The sequence below is a fragment of the Corapipo altera genome, unplaced genomic scaffold (assembly GCF_003945725.1).
Source record: "Corapipo altera isolate COAL_440 unplaced genomic scaffold, ASM394572v1 2b, whole genome shotgun sequence".
Taxonomy (NCBI): domain Eukaryota; kingdom Metazoa; phylum Chordata; class Aves; order Passeriformes; family Pipridae; genus Corapipo; species Corapipo altera.
This window is the reverse complement of record NW_020884874.1, coordinates 28,144,833-28,165,978: the sequence shown is the minus strand read 5'-3', so window position 1 is coordinate 28,165,978 and position 21,146 is coordinate 28,144,833. Positions and strand designations below refer to the sequence as shown.

General features: G+C 40.3%; 1 protein-coding gene across 1 annotated transcript; it reads left to right on the top strand.

Annotated features, from left to right (window-relative positions):
• The first annotated feature begins 6,151 nt into the window (after nucleotides 1–6,151).
• IYD (iodotyrosine deiodinase) lies at nucleotides 6,152–19,316 on the top strand. Its single transcript, XM_027634161.1, has 5 exons — nucleotides 6,152–6,449; nucleotides 12,951–13,145; nucleotides 15,147–15,306; nucleotides 16,510–16,666; nucleotides 18,348–19,316. The coding sequence occupies exons 1-5, from the start codon at nucleotides 6,269–6,271 to the stop codon at nucleotides 18,528–18,530; spliced, it is 876 nt and encodes a 291-aa protein (XP_027489962.1). The 5' UTR covers nucleotides 6,152–6,268; the 3' UTR covers nucleotides 18,531–19,316.
• The last annotated feature ends 1,830 nt before the right edge of the window (nucleotides 19,317–21,146 follow it).

Genomic DNA, 21,146 nt, shown 5'->3' with positions numbered 1-21,146 from the left:
GCACTACTATGTCCATCAGATTCCTGCTGGGGGTAAACTCAGTCCTACAGATTCATGGTGGTAACATTGGTACAGCAACAGCAAACTGCTCCTTCTGTTATGATTTTGGGGGTAAACTAGTCTCTGGGTTAAAATCTAAGTTATTTTCTGAATTCAGGAATATTTTTAGGACCACTATTGTCCCGTTGAGCACAAGTAATGGTTTACCTGATACCACAGATCCTAATAAATGGATTATGGCATTTAGAAATATATTAATGAATCACGTTGTCTATAGCTAGGTTATTTCTTCTACCTCTAATACATAAACACAGGGAGCTTGCAACTTAAGGGCGGTATACTGAGGACAAATGGAAAGAATTGCTCTGTTGCATGGTGCACTGTTGTCTTGTGCTTTTGTTGCTATGGGACGTAATTGTATTACTCACTGTACTGTTAGATTTCAAAAGGGTAGTTCATAAGCGCTAATAACATTTGTGGCAATCTGAGCTAAGTTAATGAAAGAGATAATCAAATCCAATACTACAGGGCAAGATATCTGATATCTCCAGGGGTCATAAAGAGATCATACAGCTGTCTTGGCTGCAAGGAGTGGTTGTATATGTGAGTGCAAGAAGAGGCAAGAGACAGCAGAAAAGTAAGGGTCACCTTGCTCAGAAGCACTGTGTGCTGGTCACTGGTAGAGGCAGGAAGGGATGTGCTAGATGTATCACAGAGATGGAGATGCTTATTAAGCTAATGATATTTTTAGTAATGCTAATACCTGATATGTAAGTTTCAGCTGATCCCAGACATTTGTCTCTATGTGTTGATGGAGAAAATGGATTAAGCAGTTCACAGGTGCTTCTGCCTTGACATAGCAGGTATATACTGAGCTGGGAGCTGACCATGGATGGCATTGAAATAGCCTTTGTTTGTTTTTTCTTTTCAGTAAACACCAACTTCAGTCACAACCTTACTTCTGAAGACAATGTAGTACTTTATTGTATCTCTAGACAATACCCAGTGGTGACTCTTTCTTGCTTCTAACTATAAACACAGATTTTTGTGTGGACCCTTTCACCATCACATATTGGGATATCACTCAGAGTTCCTGACAGTGGCTTATGCACTGACTAGCAGCAGAAATAGTGCACATGTTCCTTATAGGTATGTAACTGATAATGTTCAGCAAGCCCCAATTGCAATGGGAATTGCAGCCAACACTCAAAAACTTGTTTTCTCTCACAGACTTGTGCTATATTTATTGCAAGTGCCTCCTTCACCCTACTCTGCACTCTTGTACATTTCCTGTTAACATTCTTTGTTTCTACTACTGCTTTCTTTTATACAGATCTGCTTTTGACTACAGTAATACTCCTCATACCGAGTCCTAGCCATCTGAGGACATTAAGTGCTATAACCCTTGATGTGTGTGTACATGGCCAAGGATAGGTGATTAGGAAAAAAAGAAGGCTAAGGACTGCACAAAAAGGTCTCTCCATCCATATGTCTTCCTCAATCTCAGATGCTTCCTATGTTACGTGTTTTAACTACCATACTTTGCATTTGACAGTTAATCCAATCTGAATAGATGTATTGAATACCTTTTTGAATGTCTAGGTATTATTATTTTTCTCCAGCATCCAATAAGAAGTCTTAAGAGTTCTCCAATAAAGTACCAATAGAAAAAGACAGTTGGAAAGACTGTGGGGGCTGCTGGTTTTGGTTCAGCCCAACCATTTACAGTTTCTTTACCTGCTACCTCTGCACATTTATGTAGCTCACATTCACCCACTGATAATTCTTTGATAATTTGTGCATTTGGAGGATCTCCTACCACTTATGTCTTTTGTGTAGCTCTTCTGTTAGACCTCATATGCATGTAAGAACTCACCAAGAGACTTGCTCCTGCCTAGCCACGAGACAATCTCACAGTAATGCCATAAGACTGCTCCAAAAAGGATGAAAGAGGTATGCTGAGGTCACGGAGAATGATGGGAAGAACCAGTGGGAAGCACCCAAAGCACAGGTGGAGCTGCATAATTTAGAGCTCACATCTGAGTGCTGAAAGGTGGTTTGGAATCATACGGTGCATCTACAGTAGGATGGTAAAATAGGAGAAGTAGTAAGTCCACAACCTCAGCACCAGAGTTGCATGAGCTTAGTGCAGAGCTAACATGGTACCAACTTAGGTAGGCATGTTTTAAACACTCTCAAAGGACACAGACCATAATATTAAAAGCTTTTGGATCAAAACTTCTCTTTTTAATATTTCCCATGAAATTCTGTGCATGGTTGTTGTTGTTGTTCTGAAAGAAAAAAATGTACTCAGTATCAAAAGTAAAAATGTGCGATGAGCAAATGCCATTTATAGGCTACAAATGTCATAGAATCATAGAATTAGCCAGGTTGGAAAGGACCTCTGAGATTACCAAGTCCAACCCTTAATCCACTACTGCCGTGGTTACTAGACCATGGCACTAAGTGCCACATTCAGTCTTATCTTAAAAACCTCCATGGACGGAGAATCCACCACTTCCCTGGGCAGCCCATTCCAGTGCCTGATTACCCTCTCTGTAAAGAATTTCTTCTTAGTATCCAACCTAAACCTCCCCTGGCAGAGCTTAGGACCATGCCCTCTTGTCTTATTGCTGGTTACCTGGGAGAAGAGACCAACCCCCACCTGGCTACAGCCTCCTTTCAGGTAGTTGTAGAGAGTGATGAGATCTCCCCTGAGCCTCCTCTTCTCCAGGCTAAACAACCCCAGCTCCCTCAGCCTCTCCTCACAGGACTGGTGCTCGAGTCCCTTCACCAGCCTCATTGCTCTTCTCTGGACCTGCTCCAGCACCTCAATATCCTTCCTGAACTGAGGGGCCCAGAACTGGACACAGTACTCCAGGTGTGACCTCACCAGCTCTGAGTACAGGGGAAGAATCACTTCCCTGGACCTGTTGGCCATACTGTTCCTGATCCAGGCCAGGATGCCGTTGGCCTTCTTGGCCACCTGGGCACACTGCTGGCTCGTGTTCAGCTTCCTGTCAGTACAAACTCCCAGCTCCCTTTCTGCCTGGCTGCTCTCCAGCCACTCTGTGCCCAGCCTGTAGCACTGCAGGGGGTTGTTGTGGCCAAAGTGCGGGACCCGGCACTTGGCCTTTTTGAACCTCATCCCGCTGGAATCAGCCCAACTCTCCAGCCTGTCCAGGTCCCTCTGCAGAGCCCTCCTGCCTTCCAGCAGATCAACACTCCCCCCCAACTTGGTGTCATCTGCAAATTTGCTAATGGTGGACTCAATCCCCTCATCTAAATCATCAATAAATATATTAAACAGGACTGGGCCCAACACTGATCCCTGGGGGACACCACTAGTGACCGGCCACTAACTGGATGCAGCACCGTTCACGACCACTCTCTGGGCCCAGCCCTCCAGCCAGTTCCTAACCCAGCACAGAGTGCCCTTGTCCAAGCCGTGGGCTACCAGCTTTTTCAGGAGTATGCCATGGGATATGGTGTCAAAGGCTTTGCTGAAGTCCAGGTAGACCACATCCACAGCCTTCCCCTCATCCACCAGGTGGGTCACCTGATGATAAAAGGAGATCACCATTGTAGATTTTGTTTAAGTTAATACCAAAGGGACTTACATTTAGCTTTCTTTCTTTCCCTGTTCTACAAGAGAAAAATTAATATCACCTTTAAGGAAGTCACAGGTATTCCAGAGGAGGGAGCGATTACAAAGTTCCCAGCATTCCAAATAGAGGTAGTTATTCTAAATAACATCAGCCATCTATATTGCTTTCTCTCTTTCAGCACAGACTTTTCTCTCCACAGGATGGAATCTCAGCTGCAAAACATCCAGATCCTAGTTTATGTGTATGTGAATATTTAAGGTTAATATATTCCATGTGGGAGACATAGTCAGCACCATTCAGACCGCATTCCCTTTCCCTTTCTTGCTACAGAGTGGGATGTTGAAAATGTGCCTTATGAAATTGCAGGTTCCTTCTCTAGTTGCATGAATGAATTCATTGTTTCTAATTAGAATAAGGTGAAGTACTTCTCCCCATGACTGGATGTCCAGAAGGCAGGACAAATGAGTTTAAATAACTACTCTAAATCAAAGATAGAGAGGATAAATTTCCATCTGTTTTTTTCCCCACATGATAATTTTTGTCCTTTCTGTCTCTGTACAGTGTATGTGTTTTGGGGCTTTTTATACATGCAGCCCAGTATCAATGACTCAAGCATGTGTCCTAGGTCACAAATTGACTGGAGAGCAGGAAAGTCAAGACTCATGGCTTCGGTTTTCAAGCAAGTCATCCTCTTAGCCAGAGGTAGGTGCCAGTTTGTTGCCAACTTTACTGGATTAGATTAGAAACCTAAGCACAACTGTTGTATGTCCTCTTTATTTCATCTCCGATGGACTTGGGCGAACACTTGGCTGGTCCTGGGGCTGCCCCTGATCCCTGGGGATCTAGACAGATCCCATACATTGCTTGGAAGGACTAGTACCTACAGGGACCAGGAGCCTGTGTGTTGGAGTAGGTTGCACTACAACAGCAGTAACACATTTATTCTGTTTTTGAGCTGGGCAGCTGAGAAAGCCCAGCCTGGGTACAAGTTGTGCGGTAGTTTCATTTTGCCTCTAAGTATGTCTGCACACTATGTGCACAGCTGAGCAATTTTCTTGGCCTTGCCCTTTTAATAAAAGGAGCATGACTGGACTGTTAGCCAGACTATCATTGTGTGTGGCCAACTGGCATGGCCACACATTCCTCTTCCTTTGCAGCAACTTGGTCATTAATCTGTGCTTCCCAACACACAGACCCGTCTTCAAGGCAGCTTGCAGTATCTGCTGAAGCATTGGAAGATAGGGAGCCTTTGGACTGACAATGTCAAATGGGACCAATAAGGGTGTGCCCAGTGCTGCAAAAACAGCAGACTGAGAGATGTGAGTAGTAGGGTATGAACTGAGAACCTGTCAGGATGAAACCTGTGCATATCCCAACTTCTCTTTCCCCTGTGTGTCCTGGTTTTCACATTGGGGAAACCGGGAATGCTTTAGGCTTGACCTGCAATGCCCCCTGCAGGTGCCTGTTGCAGTGCGAGATGTGCCAGGGTCCTGGGACTCACCATCTCATGGAGTGGTTACAGCCAAGACTCCTCCCTCTTATCTCGGGTAGGCTTGTTCAAAACGCAGATTAATTTGCCATGGATTGGCATGGGATTAACTTGCTAGGACTTCAGAACTGACCTCCTATAGCATGGGATAAGGCTTGGTAGGGCTGGTGCTTAGCTGATGCTAGAAAGGGCTGATGGGCACTGGTGACTGCATGCAGTCAGTATCCCTTTACCCTGCTCTCCAGAACACTCTTCAACACCTACTGACATCTGACGTTTCATTATCCAGTATATCCCAACAGTCCCAGATAAAGACATCAATTCCATGCTGCTGTGTTGATTCAATTCCCAAGCAGCTGGCTGAAGTAAAAAATGGTTAAGCATTTAGACATTGACCATTATTGTATTAAACCAGGATCATATTGATTTTTAATCTTTGATAAGAATTTGATAAAATTCACTGCAGCCCTCAAATATTTTTTACTTTGATTCCCTGTATTCTTCTTTTTAGTTCCCCCAGAATATCCAGCACAAATACAGAGTTCTGTGAATCATCTCATTCATACTTTACACAGAGGTAATGCTGCCACTGTTCTATTGACCTGTTTACATAGCCAAAGGTGGTGCTGCAAGCTGGTATTCAATTGGTAATATTCTGATTTCCCAGGACACATGTAATACAACTAATTTTATGAATTAAAAATTGAGGAGATGCCATCAGTTTTTAAAGTCATATTCCCAGTTAGCTCTTCTCAGAATCACTGTTACAAGAAAGATTACTGGGACGACCATAGCAATACAAATACTTTTGCCTTAGTCTGGAGTTTTGAAAGGTATTGGGCTTTTTAAATTTATTTTGCACTGGACAGCATTTATGTGTTTGTATATGGTCAGTGCCTCTGCATGCTTTTTATAAACTGTTTCTCCCCAGAAAATATATAAGCCTGTGTCTGGAGTTTGTTTAATGGCATGAGCTGTTTATTAACAGCAGGAGCACATTGCAGATAAGATTGTGGGGGAGGTGACTGAAAAGTAGAAGCAGGATATGATCGAGGACTGACCCTTGGGTCCACGCCTTTTTGCTTACTGCCGTTCTGCTCTTTCCTCTTCAGCCCTTCCTTTTCGTGAGAAACTACTGAACTTGGAATAAAGGCTCCATATTTCCATAGTCATGGCACTCTTTTCTTCCCTCACCCCAGTCTTTATAGCCATTATATGTCTTTTGATTGGGGTAATAATAAAGAAAACTAATGGAGAGAAGGAAAAACGTGACGTTAAAAGCAAGCTTACATCTCGCCAGAGGATGGATGGAGATTTAAAAGATGGTACTGACCATACCTTAGATGAAGAAGGTAAGAAAAATCTTATCCATCTGAACACTGCATTGTTTGAATTTTATCTGCTGACATGAATAAAGGAGATGCAATCCTCTGAACTTCTCCACAGTGACAGTAATGTATAATGCTATTCTGCTGCTGTGCCCTGAGCTTGTCAGCTCCCAGGAAGGAGGCAGTCCTCATGTCATGTCACTGTTGGTGTAAATCTCTAATTCCTCCAGATCCAGGTCAGAGAGCAAAAAGAAAACACATTTTCAAAGACCCCTGTCTGTTCCTCTGAACAGCAGATCTCAAACCTATGAGGGACTTTATGGGCAATGTAAGGAAAGAAAGGAGATCCTGCTAAAGTCCCCCCAACCTCTTCCCAGGTCTTATAAGCAAAGGGAAGACCTGAGCAGACAGTTTATATCTGCAAGTTGATTTTGTAGATATCTCATCCCACTTTACCACCCAGTGCTATATATTTGGTCTCAACACCCCTAAAAAGTTGGAAATGGTTTTAAGTCCTCCATTCGTGGCTTCTGAGAATGTCCCTGAGAGCTTTAGCTGAAACTAGAACCATTTGAAAGCTATGTTGATCAAATATTCAAGAACAGAATGTGGTGATGCTGCTAATCTGTTCACTCAACTGCCTATTTGAAACCGTACAGAATGACTCTTATTTTCAGTAGGTGTTTCTGATGCACAGCTTGGACAAAAGTCTAAACACTATATGTACCCTTCCTTCTTCTTGCTTCCTGACTATCCTCCATAAACTGCCTTTATTTCCTTGTGAAATAAAAATCTACAGAGTTCTATTCCTATGAAGCTTTTAAAGTTGTAGTTAATACAGCTCTCTTTTTTCTTTTTCCCTTTTCCTCAAGCTGGCTTCAAAGGCTTTCTGTGGGGATTCTCTTTTTTGGTCCCATATGACACATTCCCTGACTCCACTTCTAGAAATCTTGAAACATATTGTTCTTCTGTACATATACTTATTCCTAAGATCCGTTATTTCTCTTCTTTTCTCAGTGTTCAGTGTACTTTGAGTTAGTGTTTTGTATCAGTTTCCGGAAACAGTTGATACCTGGAACATTTTAAACCATGTTGACTAATTCCCAAATACATAAAATTTCTTTAAAAATTACTTCATGTGTTGTATCCTCCTTTTTTTCAATGCAAAATAGATTCTGCATAAAATTATTGCATAATTCCTTTGTCACTGATGGCTTGCTAGTTCAGTTAAATTGCTGCAAATTAAAATTCCTGAGGGTAGTTCAAATGATAATTTATGAATTATCATCTCGGACTATGCTTGTTTCTATCAGTTTAAAAATTTAGATCCTCTAAATAAGCAAACCTATTAGTTCTTAACAAGGAGCCTCACTGCCACAGCTGCATATATAAAGTCATTAATTTCTGTGCTAGTTGCTTACCATTTTATTCAGGTGCTAAATTCAAAATTGTATTAGTTTCAAATTCCTTGCAAAAAATTTGACAGGTAGACATATTGGTGCTGTTGCTAAAAGATTTATTTATTTTTAAATAAAACCTTTCTCAATTTACCATGTTGTCTAATGTTAAAATTGGTTTTCTTGCTATTTTGCTTTTAATAATAAATAATTATCTTTCCCTTAATGGTATGTGATTCAAACCATGTCTTTTATCTCTAGAAAAATTAAAATAATTTCATCATGCTCTGGGAAGCTTTTCTTTAGCAGGGAAAAGTCCAGCTTAAGTGAGAAGAGTAGCAATGAGAAGTAGAAGAGCTGGTAAGGAAATTTGCTAAGTAGAGATCAAAATGTATTCCCCTTGTTAAAATTTAACATTTGTCAGTGTTAAAATTTTCACTGACTGTACTAGATGCTGAAATGGAAACATGGACGTAAACAGAGATATTATAATAGTAAAGAATATTTTACATGCTGTGTAAATTCTACTTTATTAACGTATCTTACAGAAACAAGCTCGTTTCTATTTAAATGTCTCAATGACATAAATTACTTGTATTTAAAGATAAAGTTCCTCTGAAGAGAATTGGAGTTAGGTGAGATGAAACATTCCTAAGGCCTTGTCTAAAGCTAGAATCTAGGGCTGCCCTAGGTGAACAAGCTGAATTTTCAACAGACTCCGGAACAAGAAGGGATAGCTTAAGACCAAGTTGTTTGATTTGTATCCATTACCAAAACAAGGTCTATTTGCCAAGCATGAGAAGTACTCTGTAAGAAAAGCACTGACCTTATTTGTAGATATCATGAACCTTCACTGAAGTGGCACCGTCAGGGATGTTTGACCTGAGAGGGGCATACCTTTGAGTAGCAGAGCATTTAGTGTAATTAGCTGAACTGCTTGGGCAGACTCAGTAGGGCCACTTATTGGTAATGAAGGGTAGAAGTGCTCTGGAGCTTGTGTTCTGCTTTCAGTAGCTGAAGAGATGAGTGTTTCTTGGAGCAGATAAAAACCCAGTTCCTTCACTAGGTGCAAAGCACTCAGTCAATTTGTTTAATGCTTTAACTGGCAGCACTGCAGCTTTGTTTACATGCCTATCTGTCCTGTAACTTTCCCCTTCATTTATAAGATCCAGAACAAGCGATTGTTGTGCTGTGGATTGGCAAGAATGGTCTGTGTATGTATATGTCTGACTGTGTCTTGCACTAGGCCATTGCACTACATACAGATGAAAAAGATATTTCTTCAGCCTTGCCTTGAATGATGAGTCACAAGTGGGTATCTTGTCCCAAAGTGGTGGTACCTCATCTCCCACTGATTCAGATTTACACAATTAGATCTGGACTACTGAAAATCATGTCCAGTCTTCATGTGTATCAATCACTTTCTTGATCATATATTCAGATCCGTACAACTGATGGATAAAGTAAAGACCCAGTTTACAGCAGTGTGGAAGATGTGGTTGAATTATATTTGTCTCCTTGTTATTCCAGGGATCAGTTGCACAGATTAATAACAAAGATATTTTATTACTATATATTTAATTGTGGAGACATTGGCAATACACTCTACTTAAAGAATACAAAGCAATGTAGGAAGTTCCAAATATTCCATTTCTTCTGAAAATGCACTGTTCATTGCTTGTCATACTTTTCATAATAGACCTCTTCCACTTAAAAGCATTTCTCTTCTCCCCAATTTCAGACTTCCCATATCTTAATAATACTACTGACATGAATGAGGCAGTAGCAATTTAATTTTCCATTTCAATAACAGTTCATGTTTTGTGTCATTTAGGAACACAGGACTCAGATGTACATGATTCATTACTGTGTTTTTCTTCCTACTGCTGCAGACAAATCCAGCCTTGTCATCAGCAGAATAAACATGAAAACTGGCCGTTCATGACCCTATTTCTTTAACCTTGCTGGAAGGCTGGTCCAGAACTCCATGTATAGGTTAAAAATCCTTCTCTACCTGCTTGTCTGCCCAAACTTATTTAATACTACTGTATACCCATTTTTCCTGTTCCTTCCTCTTCATATTTTAAAGGATACTATTCCAACCCTGGTATATATCCTCCTGTAGTTTATAGATAGCAATCAGATCACCTCTTAGCTTTCCATTCACTAGGTAAAACAGCAAGTCTTCTCTTTATAAAACAGCCACTCCACTTCTCTGAAGATCTTAAAAACCTTCTGTAACTATATTCCAGTTTGAGGTAATTTTCACAATATTTTGATTCTGGCTTCTTTCTTCCAGAGTCTGCCTCTCCACTTGCTACTTCTTTTGCTTAAGATCTATAACCAGCTCTTGGGGTTTCCAGGATCAGCCTGCTAGGCACTATTTATAACCCACTGGTAAGGCAATTCATCTCTTTTAGTTCTCTTTTAGCCACACACTCAGTTCAAGATTGGATTCACTGCTGGGATTCCTGTAGTGGCAGATTTTGTAGCAGTCTGCCATTAATCAAGCAAAAAACCACAGGGTCAGTTACCCAGAATTTTATGTCCAAAGATCTGAAAGCTTTCTTTGCATTTATTTAATTGTTTTCTTTACACTGGAAAAGAGATTTGCAAAGGAATTTTATGCTTAGGAAACAATTCCTTAGAGAAGAAACTGAAAGAGCTTGGTTGGAAAGCAAACGCATTCCTCTAGACTGAAGTTTCTCAAGGATCAGTTTCAAGACCATTTGTTAATGTTATCTAGTGGTCTTTGCATAAAACCAAGGAGGACACATGAAATTCCTAATGATATACAAGTGGAAGCCAACAATACAGGGAAGTGTCAGTGTAGGTAAAATAAGTGGCCAACAAAAGTGAAATGACAAGTCGTTGTTTTCAGTGTGAGCTTATGTTACTAGGAACTCATGGTAAGATTTTTTGCTACAAAATGAGGCAAAATTTATTATACGATTTGTAGGCTGATTATAACCTCCCATATGAACTGCTGGGAAGATCGCAGTCATCATCCTAAAATGTATCCTGAGAGAAATTTCTGATAGAGTTAGAGAAATAGTACTTCTAAAATGAGATTTCATTAAAATGAGATTCATGGGATGCCTGAGCCAAAACCATTTCAGATTTTCATAAAAGGCAGGAAGCCTGAAGACTACTGTAAATGTACAATGGAATCGATGGCAATCTTGAGAATGTGGGTAACAAGGTAACAGACTTACCAGTAGCATGTCTGTTGTCCATCAAGTCATGGAATACACAGAGATGTAAACAAGACACTTGTAGTATTGTATAATGTGACCATACAAACAGGAGTATGTCTAAACATAGCAATTAAAGATATAGAGAGCATGCACTAAACAGATGGTCCTGATAATGATTTTATCTTAGCATATGGATAATGTTAACTGCTAAGAATGAATGGTAGACACATGGTAGAGGAGAATAAATACTAGATGAATTTATTAAAAAAAAAAATTGCCAGGAGAGTTTTGATTTTGTGTGTCAGTTCCCTCAATTCTGGGTTCTTCTTCTCCCTCTGCCAGTATTCCCAGTTGGAGGGTATACAGGTTTTTCATTCTCACTAGTTGCCTCACCTTTTTTCCATATTCAAAATCTTTGAAAGTACATTTCTTTTTTTACCTTATTATTAAGTTGAGACATCTTGACCAAATAGCAATTCCACTTCTTTTCTTCTCTTCTTCTTTCATGGGAAAAAAAACTCCGCACCACAAAACAAGCACACATTCATCATTAGTTTACTAAACGTAAACCACAAAGGGAACATTAGGAAGAGGTACCTTTTTACTTTTTGGTTTGATTGTACAAGATGGTCACAAAAATAATTTTTACAGCAGGTCACTGCTTCGCATTAACCTGGAGCCAGGTCCTTGCAGACTGTGACCAAGAGTGCTCAACAGAGGCATGAAATGCTAAGCAAAGAGAATTCTCTGGGTATGCAAAATGAAATGTGTGTTGTTTGGGAACCGGAATAATTCTGTCTAGATTCAATATATGAAACTGGATTTATTTCACCCTCTTGCACATGCTGAGATACACTTGTGAATATTTCATTGCTGTTTATAAAACGAACAAAAAATCAGCCTAGTCTCTAAGGCAACTTCATACTACTAAAACACAGAAATGATTGCTGTTTGAATTTGCACTGGAAATTGCTAGGATTCTGGAATAATAGCCTAATGGTGACTGAAAAAGAACCAGAATATTTTTCCTGACTCAGCTCTCTGTTGTAAATTGCTCAATACTATCGACTAGTCAAAATGCAGCATTTAAATGGCTTTAACTTCCACATCATAGCTGCAAAAAATGCTATCTCTGCTGATTCTAGGAATAAAGGGGAGAAAGAGACCTCAGAGACAACAGAAGATTCATTTTGTGATATAAAAAACCCCAGAGAGACAGATTTCAGTGAAATGGGGAACCATTTAGAGTTCTTAATTTAAAGATAAGAACACAATATCCTACATTTGATATATTGTTATCCTAAGTAGAGATGCCTGTCATTTTTTTTGTCTTATGCTGGAAGTGTTGGGAAACCAAAGAGCTTAACCACAAAGTCACATTTCTGCAGAGCTAAGACTTGCAGTGCTTTGGCTGTGAAACATGAATATTGAAGAAGTTGACATTCAGCTCTTCAGAGGAGATTTTTCACATAATGGTAGTTAAGCTCTCTCCTTAACTTCAGTAATTTGACTGGGTTTTTTTTTTTTCTTATTAGACTGCTCAAGAAGGAACATACATATTCACATTTACTTGCTGAGAAAAGTGGGCTGAAGGCCTAGCCAGTTTTTCACTGCTGTTTCAGCTTGTAACTCATTTTTGCAGGCAGGCTTGCAGGCTGAAGCAGAGAAGGCAATGACTTCTTTGTGCATCACACTTGCAACAGCCAGCCAGGACCCTTGTGTCTCTTGGTATTTAAACAAGATGTTTATTCAGCAGCTGGAGCTAGGGATCAATGAGTTGTGTCAACTGGAACCTCAGACTTTGCCTTAGGAGTGATGTAGAAGTAAAGTGTACGCCAGTGCAGGACAAAGTGCGTTCCAGTGGTGAATGCCAAGGATATCAACAGCATTCTCCAGCAAAAAAAACCCTAACCACTTGTGTTTTCTTGCAGATGTTGATGAAGAGTGGCAAGGGCTTGAAGAAAATGTTGCCCATGTCCCCTTCACTGCAGAGCGCTACTCTGAGGCTGAAATGATTAAGAGGTCACAGACATTTTATGAGCTTCTAAATAAGAGGCGATCTGTCAGGTTTCTTAGTGATGAGCCGGTCCCCAGGGAGGTTATCGATAATGTCATCAGAACAGCAGGTATGGTACTGAGTGGTTCAAGGTCTGAAAAAAACAAAAAAAGGATCACCATTGTTGTTCAACTGCATAACTGTGAAAAGGTGGTGTGGAAAAGCCAAGAAAATTGGCATTTTGCTCATGGTTTTACCAGATTCATCTGTAACCAGAATGAATTAGCACCCATTGATTGATCAGAAATTACTCAGCTTGAACAACAGACAATATGTTGGGGAATTGTTTGGAGCATTCCCAATTCCTTTATATTTGCAGTTCACCCATAAGGGAAGAAGAGCATTTCAACAGCATGAAGCAAAACACTTAATTTTCAACCTTTAAAAGATGTTATTTAAAATAAAATTTGTGTATGGTTTAGTGAGACATCTTTCAAATAGAACTATTAAGTGTTTTCTCTTAAAAATGTCAAACCATGTGTACTTCGCATGCTTTAAAATGCAATGCATTATAATATCCAGTGTGGGTTGTGATGTTTGGGTTCCCCCCACAAACATAGTGATGACATTTTCTTAGGCAAGCAAAATATTTCAGGTGATATAAATGGTTGGAGTTTATTATAGAAAAAGAATTTCTGTCTAGAACAAAAAACCTTTTCCAGTTCTTCTGACATCAGTCCAGATCCTCGTTGCATATGACTGGAGTGTTATGATGAGGATCCTGATCAAGGTTATTTGGTGGAATGTCAGAAATTGATTATTTTGTTGTTGTTGAGAATTTATGCATTTCAAATAATTACTGTCATGTCCTGGCCTAATCTCATCTCTGCTTTAGTAACATTGACTTCAGCCAGAAGTGGGTTTGACCCTCATTATTTCTCTTATTCTATGAGCCAGCTGCTCCTGCTGTAGCAAATATTCCAGGCTGCCTTAGAAAACAGCTCAGTGGCCTTTAGCAGGATTAATAATATAAAGATTCTCAACATTTGAGGTGCATTGTTTTCCCTTTAAAAACTGTAAGCAGCTTTGTTACTGCACTGTAACGAGTCTCTGTCTCCCTCTAATTAACTAGGAGTCATTAAAACACTGAGCATGTTTTGGCAAAAGCAGCAAAGCGAACAAGCCTGGCGTGCAGATGAAGTACTCAGTAATCCTTAAAGCTTTGGGCTGTGTAGAGAAAAAGAAAACAAAATGAAGCATAAATGTCATCAGTTTTTACCCAAACCTGAGGAGAGGCAAGGTTCACAATATAAAAACATTTTAATATATAAAGGTAGTTCAAGCTGCTTATTCAGTGTTTCTCAAGCTAAAATCAGTCCTTAGGAAAGCAACTATTGTATGTGTTTAAGATCTTCAAATATTTTTAAATGTGTGTGAGGGATCAGAGAGATCTAAGCAGTCTTTTTAACCCATATATATGTGAATCTGTGCAGATAACTATATCTTTCAGCTTCTGGTTTTTAACCTCTAGGTAGTTAAAATATTCTCCTATGGTGGTGGTGGGTGAGCAAGCGCAGACTTTATATGTGCACACCTACATACACCAGCAGCCTTTGGGACAAAAAACTCAAAGCTGTATGCTATATGGCAGATGTCTTTGTTGTGCAGCTCCTTATTTTAGTCAGTCAGTGACAGGTTCCCGCGGGTGGTCACTTAGCCTTGTTTCCCTGAAAGCCATTAGTTTTGTCCTTTAGCTAGAATCAGGTCTCAGAGTTGGCTGCATATTCAGACAGTGCATTGCTTTCCGTATAATTACTATGGGCATATGTTGCACCATGTTACCGTTTCATCATGAGAACCAAAAGGAACTTTTAGAAATCCTTAACTTACCCTTCCTGTAAGATTGCTGTATGAAAGGTCTAATCTCTGTCCTTGAATGGCACTTCTCATTCTTTAAGAAAGAAATGAATAGGATTGTCTGCCAGAACTTGCCTCAGTCCTTTTCCTCCCGTCTCATTCACTTGCTTTCCCATCACTCTTGGTCAGCCTGAAAGCTCACAAGGAATAGCTAAAACCTCTCACTGCCCACCCTCCTTCCTGGGTTTTCATCTTTCCCTGTTTTTGTACGAAGGTACTTCACCTAGTGGAGCACACACTGAGCCCTGGACCTTTGTGGTAGTGCAAGATCCATATTTAAAACGTAAGATTCGTGAAATTGTAGAAGAAGAAGAGGAAATCAACTACAAAAAAAGGATGGGAGACAGATGGGTTAATGACCTGAAAAGACTGAGGTATGAAAAGTCAATTGGCTAAGGAGTTTGAAAGGAGATATATTTTAGTCTAGGAAAGACTTATATAATTTTCAATTTCTTCTTCCCTCTCACTTTTAATATATTTCTAAGATTCACACTTAGAAAGAAAAACTTATAAATATGCATAGAATTGTGCCTTGGTGGTTTGCTTCCAGCAAAAGGTACTATATGCTCTTCATCTTGAAAGTTTTCCAAGCATTTGGCTCCATCATTATTTTTTCCTGTGTAACCTCTGTCGCTGAAACTCTTGTCCCAGATTTTTCCTGTTGTTTGCCAAACAGTGAAGCTCCCAAAGTCATTGGAAGCTTTGCTACTGACTGAGGTAGCCCCAAGGCTTGACCCTATCCAGGTGCTGAATTATGCAATATTTAATTGTTCCAAATACCCTCCGAAGTCTGACTGACTTGCTTAACTTCTTGCAATGGGAAGATGTTTACTGAGTCTTGGCTCGTCAAATGAAACATATGCACAAAGCTTTGTAGGGTTTATTTGCCCTACCTATTTCATAATGTTATTTTACATGTGCTTAGGTGCTATGCAAATTTATGGGCTATGCAAACAACTAAACCCCAGTATTTTTTATATTTTGAGTGCAAACAGTAGAAAGTGCACATTTTCTTCTCTAAATCCTACATCATAATTAATATATTTAAATTTTCATTTAAAAAATTGGGAGCCAAATGAATTCTGACAGGGCTGAAATACTCAGAACCAAAGTAACATTTTTTTTTTACCATGAGAATACATTTAGGTTTAGATCGCAGACAAAAAAGTTTTGAACTTTTTTGCCAGCAGTTTTCCCTGCAATCACAAGAAAGTTGGCACTGCTAGTAACAAGCAAATCTGCAAAATTCCAGGAATTAAATAATCTCACAGGCAAATGCCCATGAGGCCAGTCATAGATAAGAGGTAGCTTATTTGTATGCAATTCTACTCTTCAGAGTGAGCACATCAACTCCTCAGCCAAATCTGCTAAAATTGAGAACTCTATTCAAGCTTTTTTTTTTTTCCAAAAATGTTTCTATTTAAGCTGATAATACTTAATCCTTTGCAGTAAATGTTCTAAGCTTTAGTCTACTGCTATAATCATCATGTACCTTTAGTCCCCTCTGCAGACAGTAAATGTGGCTTATGGGAAAGTGAAAAGGTTGCAAAATAAATGTCTTAAACATTCTTTTGCAGAACAAACTGGATCAAAGAGTACTTGGACACTGCTCCATACCTGATCCTCATTTTCAAGCAGGTATACGGGCGGCTTCCAAATGGCAAGAAGAAGACGCATTACTATAATGAAATCAGTGTTTCTATTGCCTGTGGTATCCTGCTTGCTGCACTGCAGGTATGTTGACAGAACCAACACACTAGGAGTCAATTTATTAGCTTGGACTACATACCAAGACTATTCTGTTCAAATGAGAGTGGAACCCAATTTAAATTTTAACATTATCAGTCCTCTGGAATACTCCAATTCCTGGCAATATGTCTTAGTTTTGAGTTTTAAAGTTATCCCATATAGGTCTATATCTGAGAAGGTAATTCCTATCATCAGTACTGGTTAACAAGAAGAAAAATGTAATGTAGCTTCCAGAGTTGTCACTCTTTTCTAGGCACCGACTTCAGCTCCTGTGGTTTCTGCCTTATGCTAACAGGGCTGACAGCTCTGCAAACTACCCAAGCATGGCTGTGTGGTGCCACACTGGCCCCTTTTTTTCAGTAATCGCTAAAAAACAGCCTGGCACCAAATCACTTTTAGTACACAATGCTGGAAAAAATAAAAAACTAGGGACATACTCCACAGAACGGGCTGTACTATTACAATCAGTCTTTCCAAGGCATTTCTAAAAGTGAACTGATTTCTAAAGCTCAGCATGTTTGACACCAGCCAGTTAGATTTTCTCAGTGGTTTCTCAGTGCTCAGTTCTGCTTCTTGTATCTGATGTACTCACACAAGTGTTTAAATAGCAAAGCTATTCTGATGGTTAACTTGGCCTGTCAGCAGGATAACAGTAAGGTGCCACCTCTTATATTAGGCCAATTTCCTACCAGGCACTGCCATTTCTCCTCCATTCTGTTTTGAATGACACTTCCTTTCATGCATTGCTGCTCCTCAGGCACCATTTAGCACCACCACTATTAGTTCTTCTCCTCTTGAGAAGATCCTAGAGATTACGAAACATGAGACGTGCATTGCCTGAGCACCTTTCACCGGCTCGCTTTTATATCTCAAAGACTCTCAAAATTCTCATATTACATATACAGAGAGACCGAAATCCACATATGCAGTTGTCAGGAAGTGAGTCAGCTATGTGCTTATACCTTGGATGATGTCAGCTCTTTATTGTTTGTCAGATTTTTTTGGTCTTTTGTGATATTTTGTATGAGAGGAGGACTGATATATAGACCTACTTTGCGCTTCTGATATAAGTTGTAACAATGGCCATTGTGAGAGACAGAAACAGACTACTGTAGCAACTTTTGAGACAGTGCCTGTGCCCCCTTTCCCTGTAGGGAGCAAATGTTCACAAAGTTGTAAGGCATCTTCCTGTCAGCTCTGTGGAGGCAAGAACTGAAACATTTCTCTGTGCAAGCCAGGTCATAGAATCAGAATAATTTGGGTTAGAAGAGAGGTTTACAGGTCACCTAGTCCAACTCCCAACTCCATGGGATGATATTCCAGTAATATCCCCACAACTGCCTCTCAACTTCAGTGTAACCCTGGGTCCCCCTCTAGGTGGAGCATTGCGGGCAGGCTCCGGCTGTATGGCACGCAGACGTGGCAGGCAGAACGTGCCTTTGCTGCGGTCGAGAATAGCTGCACTTTTCCATAAGCAAAGTAGGCTTCTCTTTTATGGTACCATTAAGGCTGTTAGTAAATCACATGTTCTAAAGACTGGAACAGGATCTAACGGAGCAGCATTTCTGGGCTAGTCAACAGGACAATACAGGTCTGGTGGGAACAACTGCTACACATACAGAGCACAGACCTCTGTCTCACTCTACTGCTGTCTGTCTTGCTGCAGAATGCAGGTCTGTACACGGTGACCTCCACACCCCTCAACTGTGGCCCCCAGCTCCGGGTGCTGCTCCAGCGCCCAGCAAATGAGAAGCTACTCTTGTTGCTCCCCGTTGGCTATCCCAAGAAAGATGCTACTGTGCCTGCGCTGACCAGAAAGCCGCTGGAAGACATCATGGTGGTCATGTGAGCCCAGTGCCAGGAGGAAGGAGTGCATCCCTGCTGACAGCTAGGAAGCAGCGGCCTGATGAAGTTGTCATTGCTGTTTCTTTGCATCATCCCCCTATGTCACTGTTGCTCTGGCAGTTTACATCTGTATTTGTTTTAGTGCTACTAACAGCAGTGAGCAATCAAGCGCTGTGCATTTGACAGGTGCTGTTACTTATGAAACCAGGCAGTTGCTCCAGGGGACAATGGCATTTAAATGACCTTCATCACTTGATTTTTCTCATGCATTGGGGGGACAAATCTTTCCTTGAACTGGAATATATATTCTTCTTATACTTTTCTGATTGCCATTACACAGTTATTTTAAGAATTTTAATGAAGGTTGTATTAAAAGATTTAAAGAGGTCAGACTCAGCTGTCTTGATCACTGTTTAAATGACCCTTCCCCCTCTGTGTAGAAGGATGCTATTTTTCTTTTATATGATAGGATCTCCCCACTTGGTTGATCTCAAATACCTTGTCTATACCAGGCTTTCTTAAACTATGGCTGCTACAAGTGTCTTAGATTGGGGAAAATGTAGTAGGAAAAAGTCATCCAAGTAATTTCCTTGTTATCCTTTATTTATACATGTTCCAGGCCCAGTTAGATCATATGGTAGCTATCAACCATGCCCCCTGTATTTGCTGTTTCCACTGGAAGCAGCCCAGAGGGAACTACTGTTCTGGTTATCCTGTTTATTATACCTACAACTATACCAGGTTAACACCCTGAAATTTAAACTGCTTTACAGACCCTGACACGTTTCATGTCACACCAAATCAGGCATAGTCAGGGATATTGCTTCCCACAAAAGCAACGCTCCTTACTAAAAGCGAGATGTGAGGGGTGCCAGTGGGAGCTGCGCCCTGGAAGCGCTGGTGCTGCCGATCCCTGTGAGGGCAGGGCCCCCTCGTGGGGCGCGGGTACCGCCGACGCTGGGAACAGCGCAACGTGAAAACGCTGGGAGAGAGCCATCCTTCCTGCAGGTCTCTGTTCTGTGAAACACTTTCCCACCCTGATCTCTGCTGCAGGCAAATTCAGCCACATTGGCTTCAGCCCTCCTTGGGCGTTGGTCAAGATGACCCGCTGCTCCTTGTCTGAAGTCTAACCTGAGCTAGAGGAAGGTATCCCTGCCCACAGCAGGTGGATTTGAGCTAGATGACCTTTCAGGTTCCTTCCAACCCAAACCATTCTATGATTCTGTAATTCTATAAGTCAATCCCATTTATTATCACCTGTTGTCAGCCTAGCAAGTGGAGGGGATAATGTTTTACAGAGGTACAGATTTTAGCCATGTCAATGCCTCAGTCACCCAGTGGGAAAAATTATTTTTCTCTTTAGCAGACCATTTTGCTGGTATTTAGCAGGCATGCCTAAATGTGTTCACCTATTGTACTAATCTTGTTTCACATCCTCAGTAATACAGCTATGGCAGGAAGCTCTTAACGCAGGCCTAATCTAAAATGAGCTCTTATAACTAATATAAAATAAAATAAGGAAGTCCTGTGTCTACACACTTGCAAAGTCTAAAAGGTAGTCAGAGAGAGAGGGATGGGCTGAACTAGCCAAGGCTGACCAGCTACAGGTGCCCGGTTATCAGGAATACATTTTAAAGTTACTGTTGCAAGCTTTCCTTCTGTGCAGATGCTGCTCTGCCACATCAGGCCCCTTCACAAGCAGTTTTTACCTGCTGTAAAAACTATGTTTGTTTTAATTCAGAGTTCACATCAATAGAGGGAAGATGAATCTCTGTCTTGTTGCAACCTCTCCTATAGCTACAGAAAAAACTGCTGCTTCCTGGTCTCAGTCTGCAAAATAGACAACACTCAGAGAAGCTTTACCAAATGAATTCAGTTTCAAACAGCAGAATCTTGCATATATAAGACCATTTTTAGTATGATTTCATAATTAAAAAACAAAGAACTAAACCAGTTTAAAAATACACAGAAAATTGTCACAATAACAAGCATTGGTATATATCACTTATATTTCTTTGTGTCAAAGAAGATTAATGGTGTTTTTTTTCCCCTGTGTTGATTCTGGAAACTAATATACACGTAGTAGTTGAAAAACTCAAGCCCTCACACCTACTAAGTCAAAAAGATTCTTCTTAGATCACGCAATGTAAGTAAAATAAGCTTCTTTTCTTTTTATTTTTCCCCTCCTGTACAAATGCTTATTCAATCAGAAATTCTTCAGTAGTATTATGCTGGTGATATTGCAGAGTTTCTTGTAAATCATGCTAGTGTTCCTATAGTGACAAGCCTACTTAGAATTGCAGGTGTTCTCTAATAAGTGAACTGCCTTTACTTAAATCACAATTAAATAATAATAAATTTTGCCTTTTCATACAGCACATTATTAAAAAAAGGTTAGCATTTAAATTGTTTTACACTTAATAAGCAATACCTCTATGGTATTTGTTCAATTTCAAGGTAAAAAAATGTTTTTCTGCTATCTAATTGGAGTTTCCCATATTTCAACTTGTGTTGGTTGCCTCTTGACCTGTCGCTATGCATCTGCAAGAGAAGTCTGGCTTCATTTTCTCTGCATCTTCCAATCAGGCAGCTGCAGACAGCAATCAGGTTTCCCCATTTA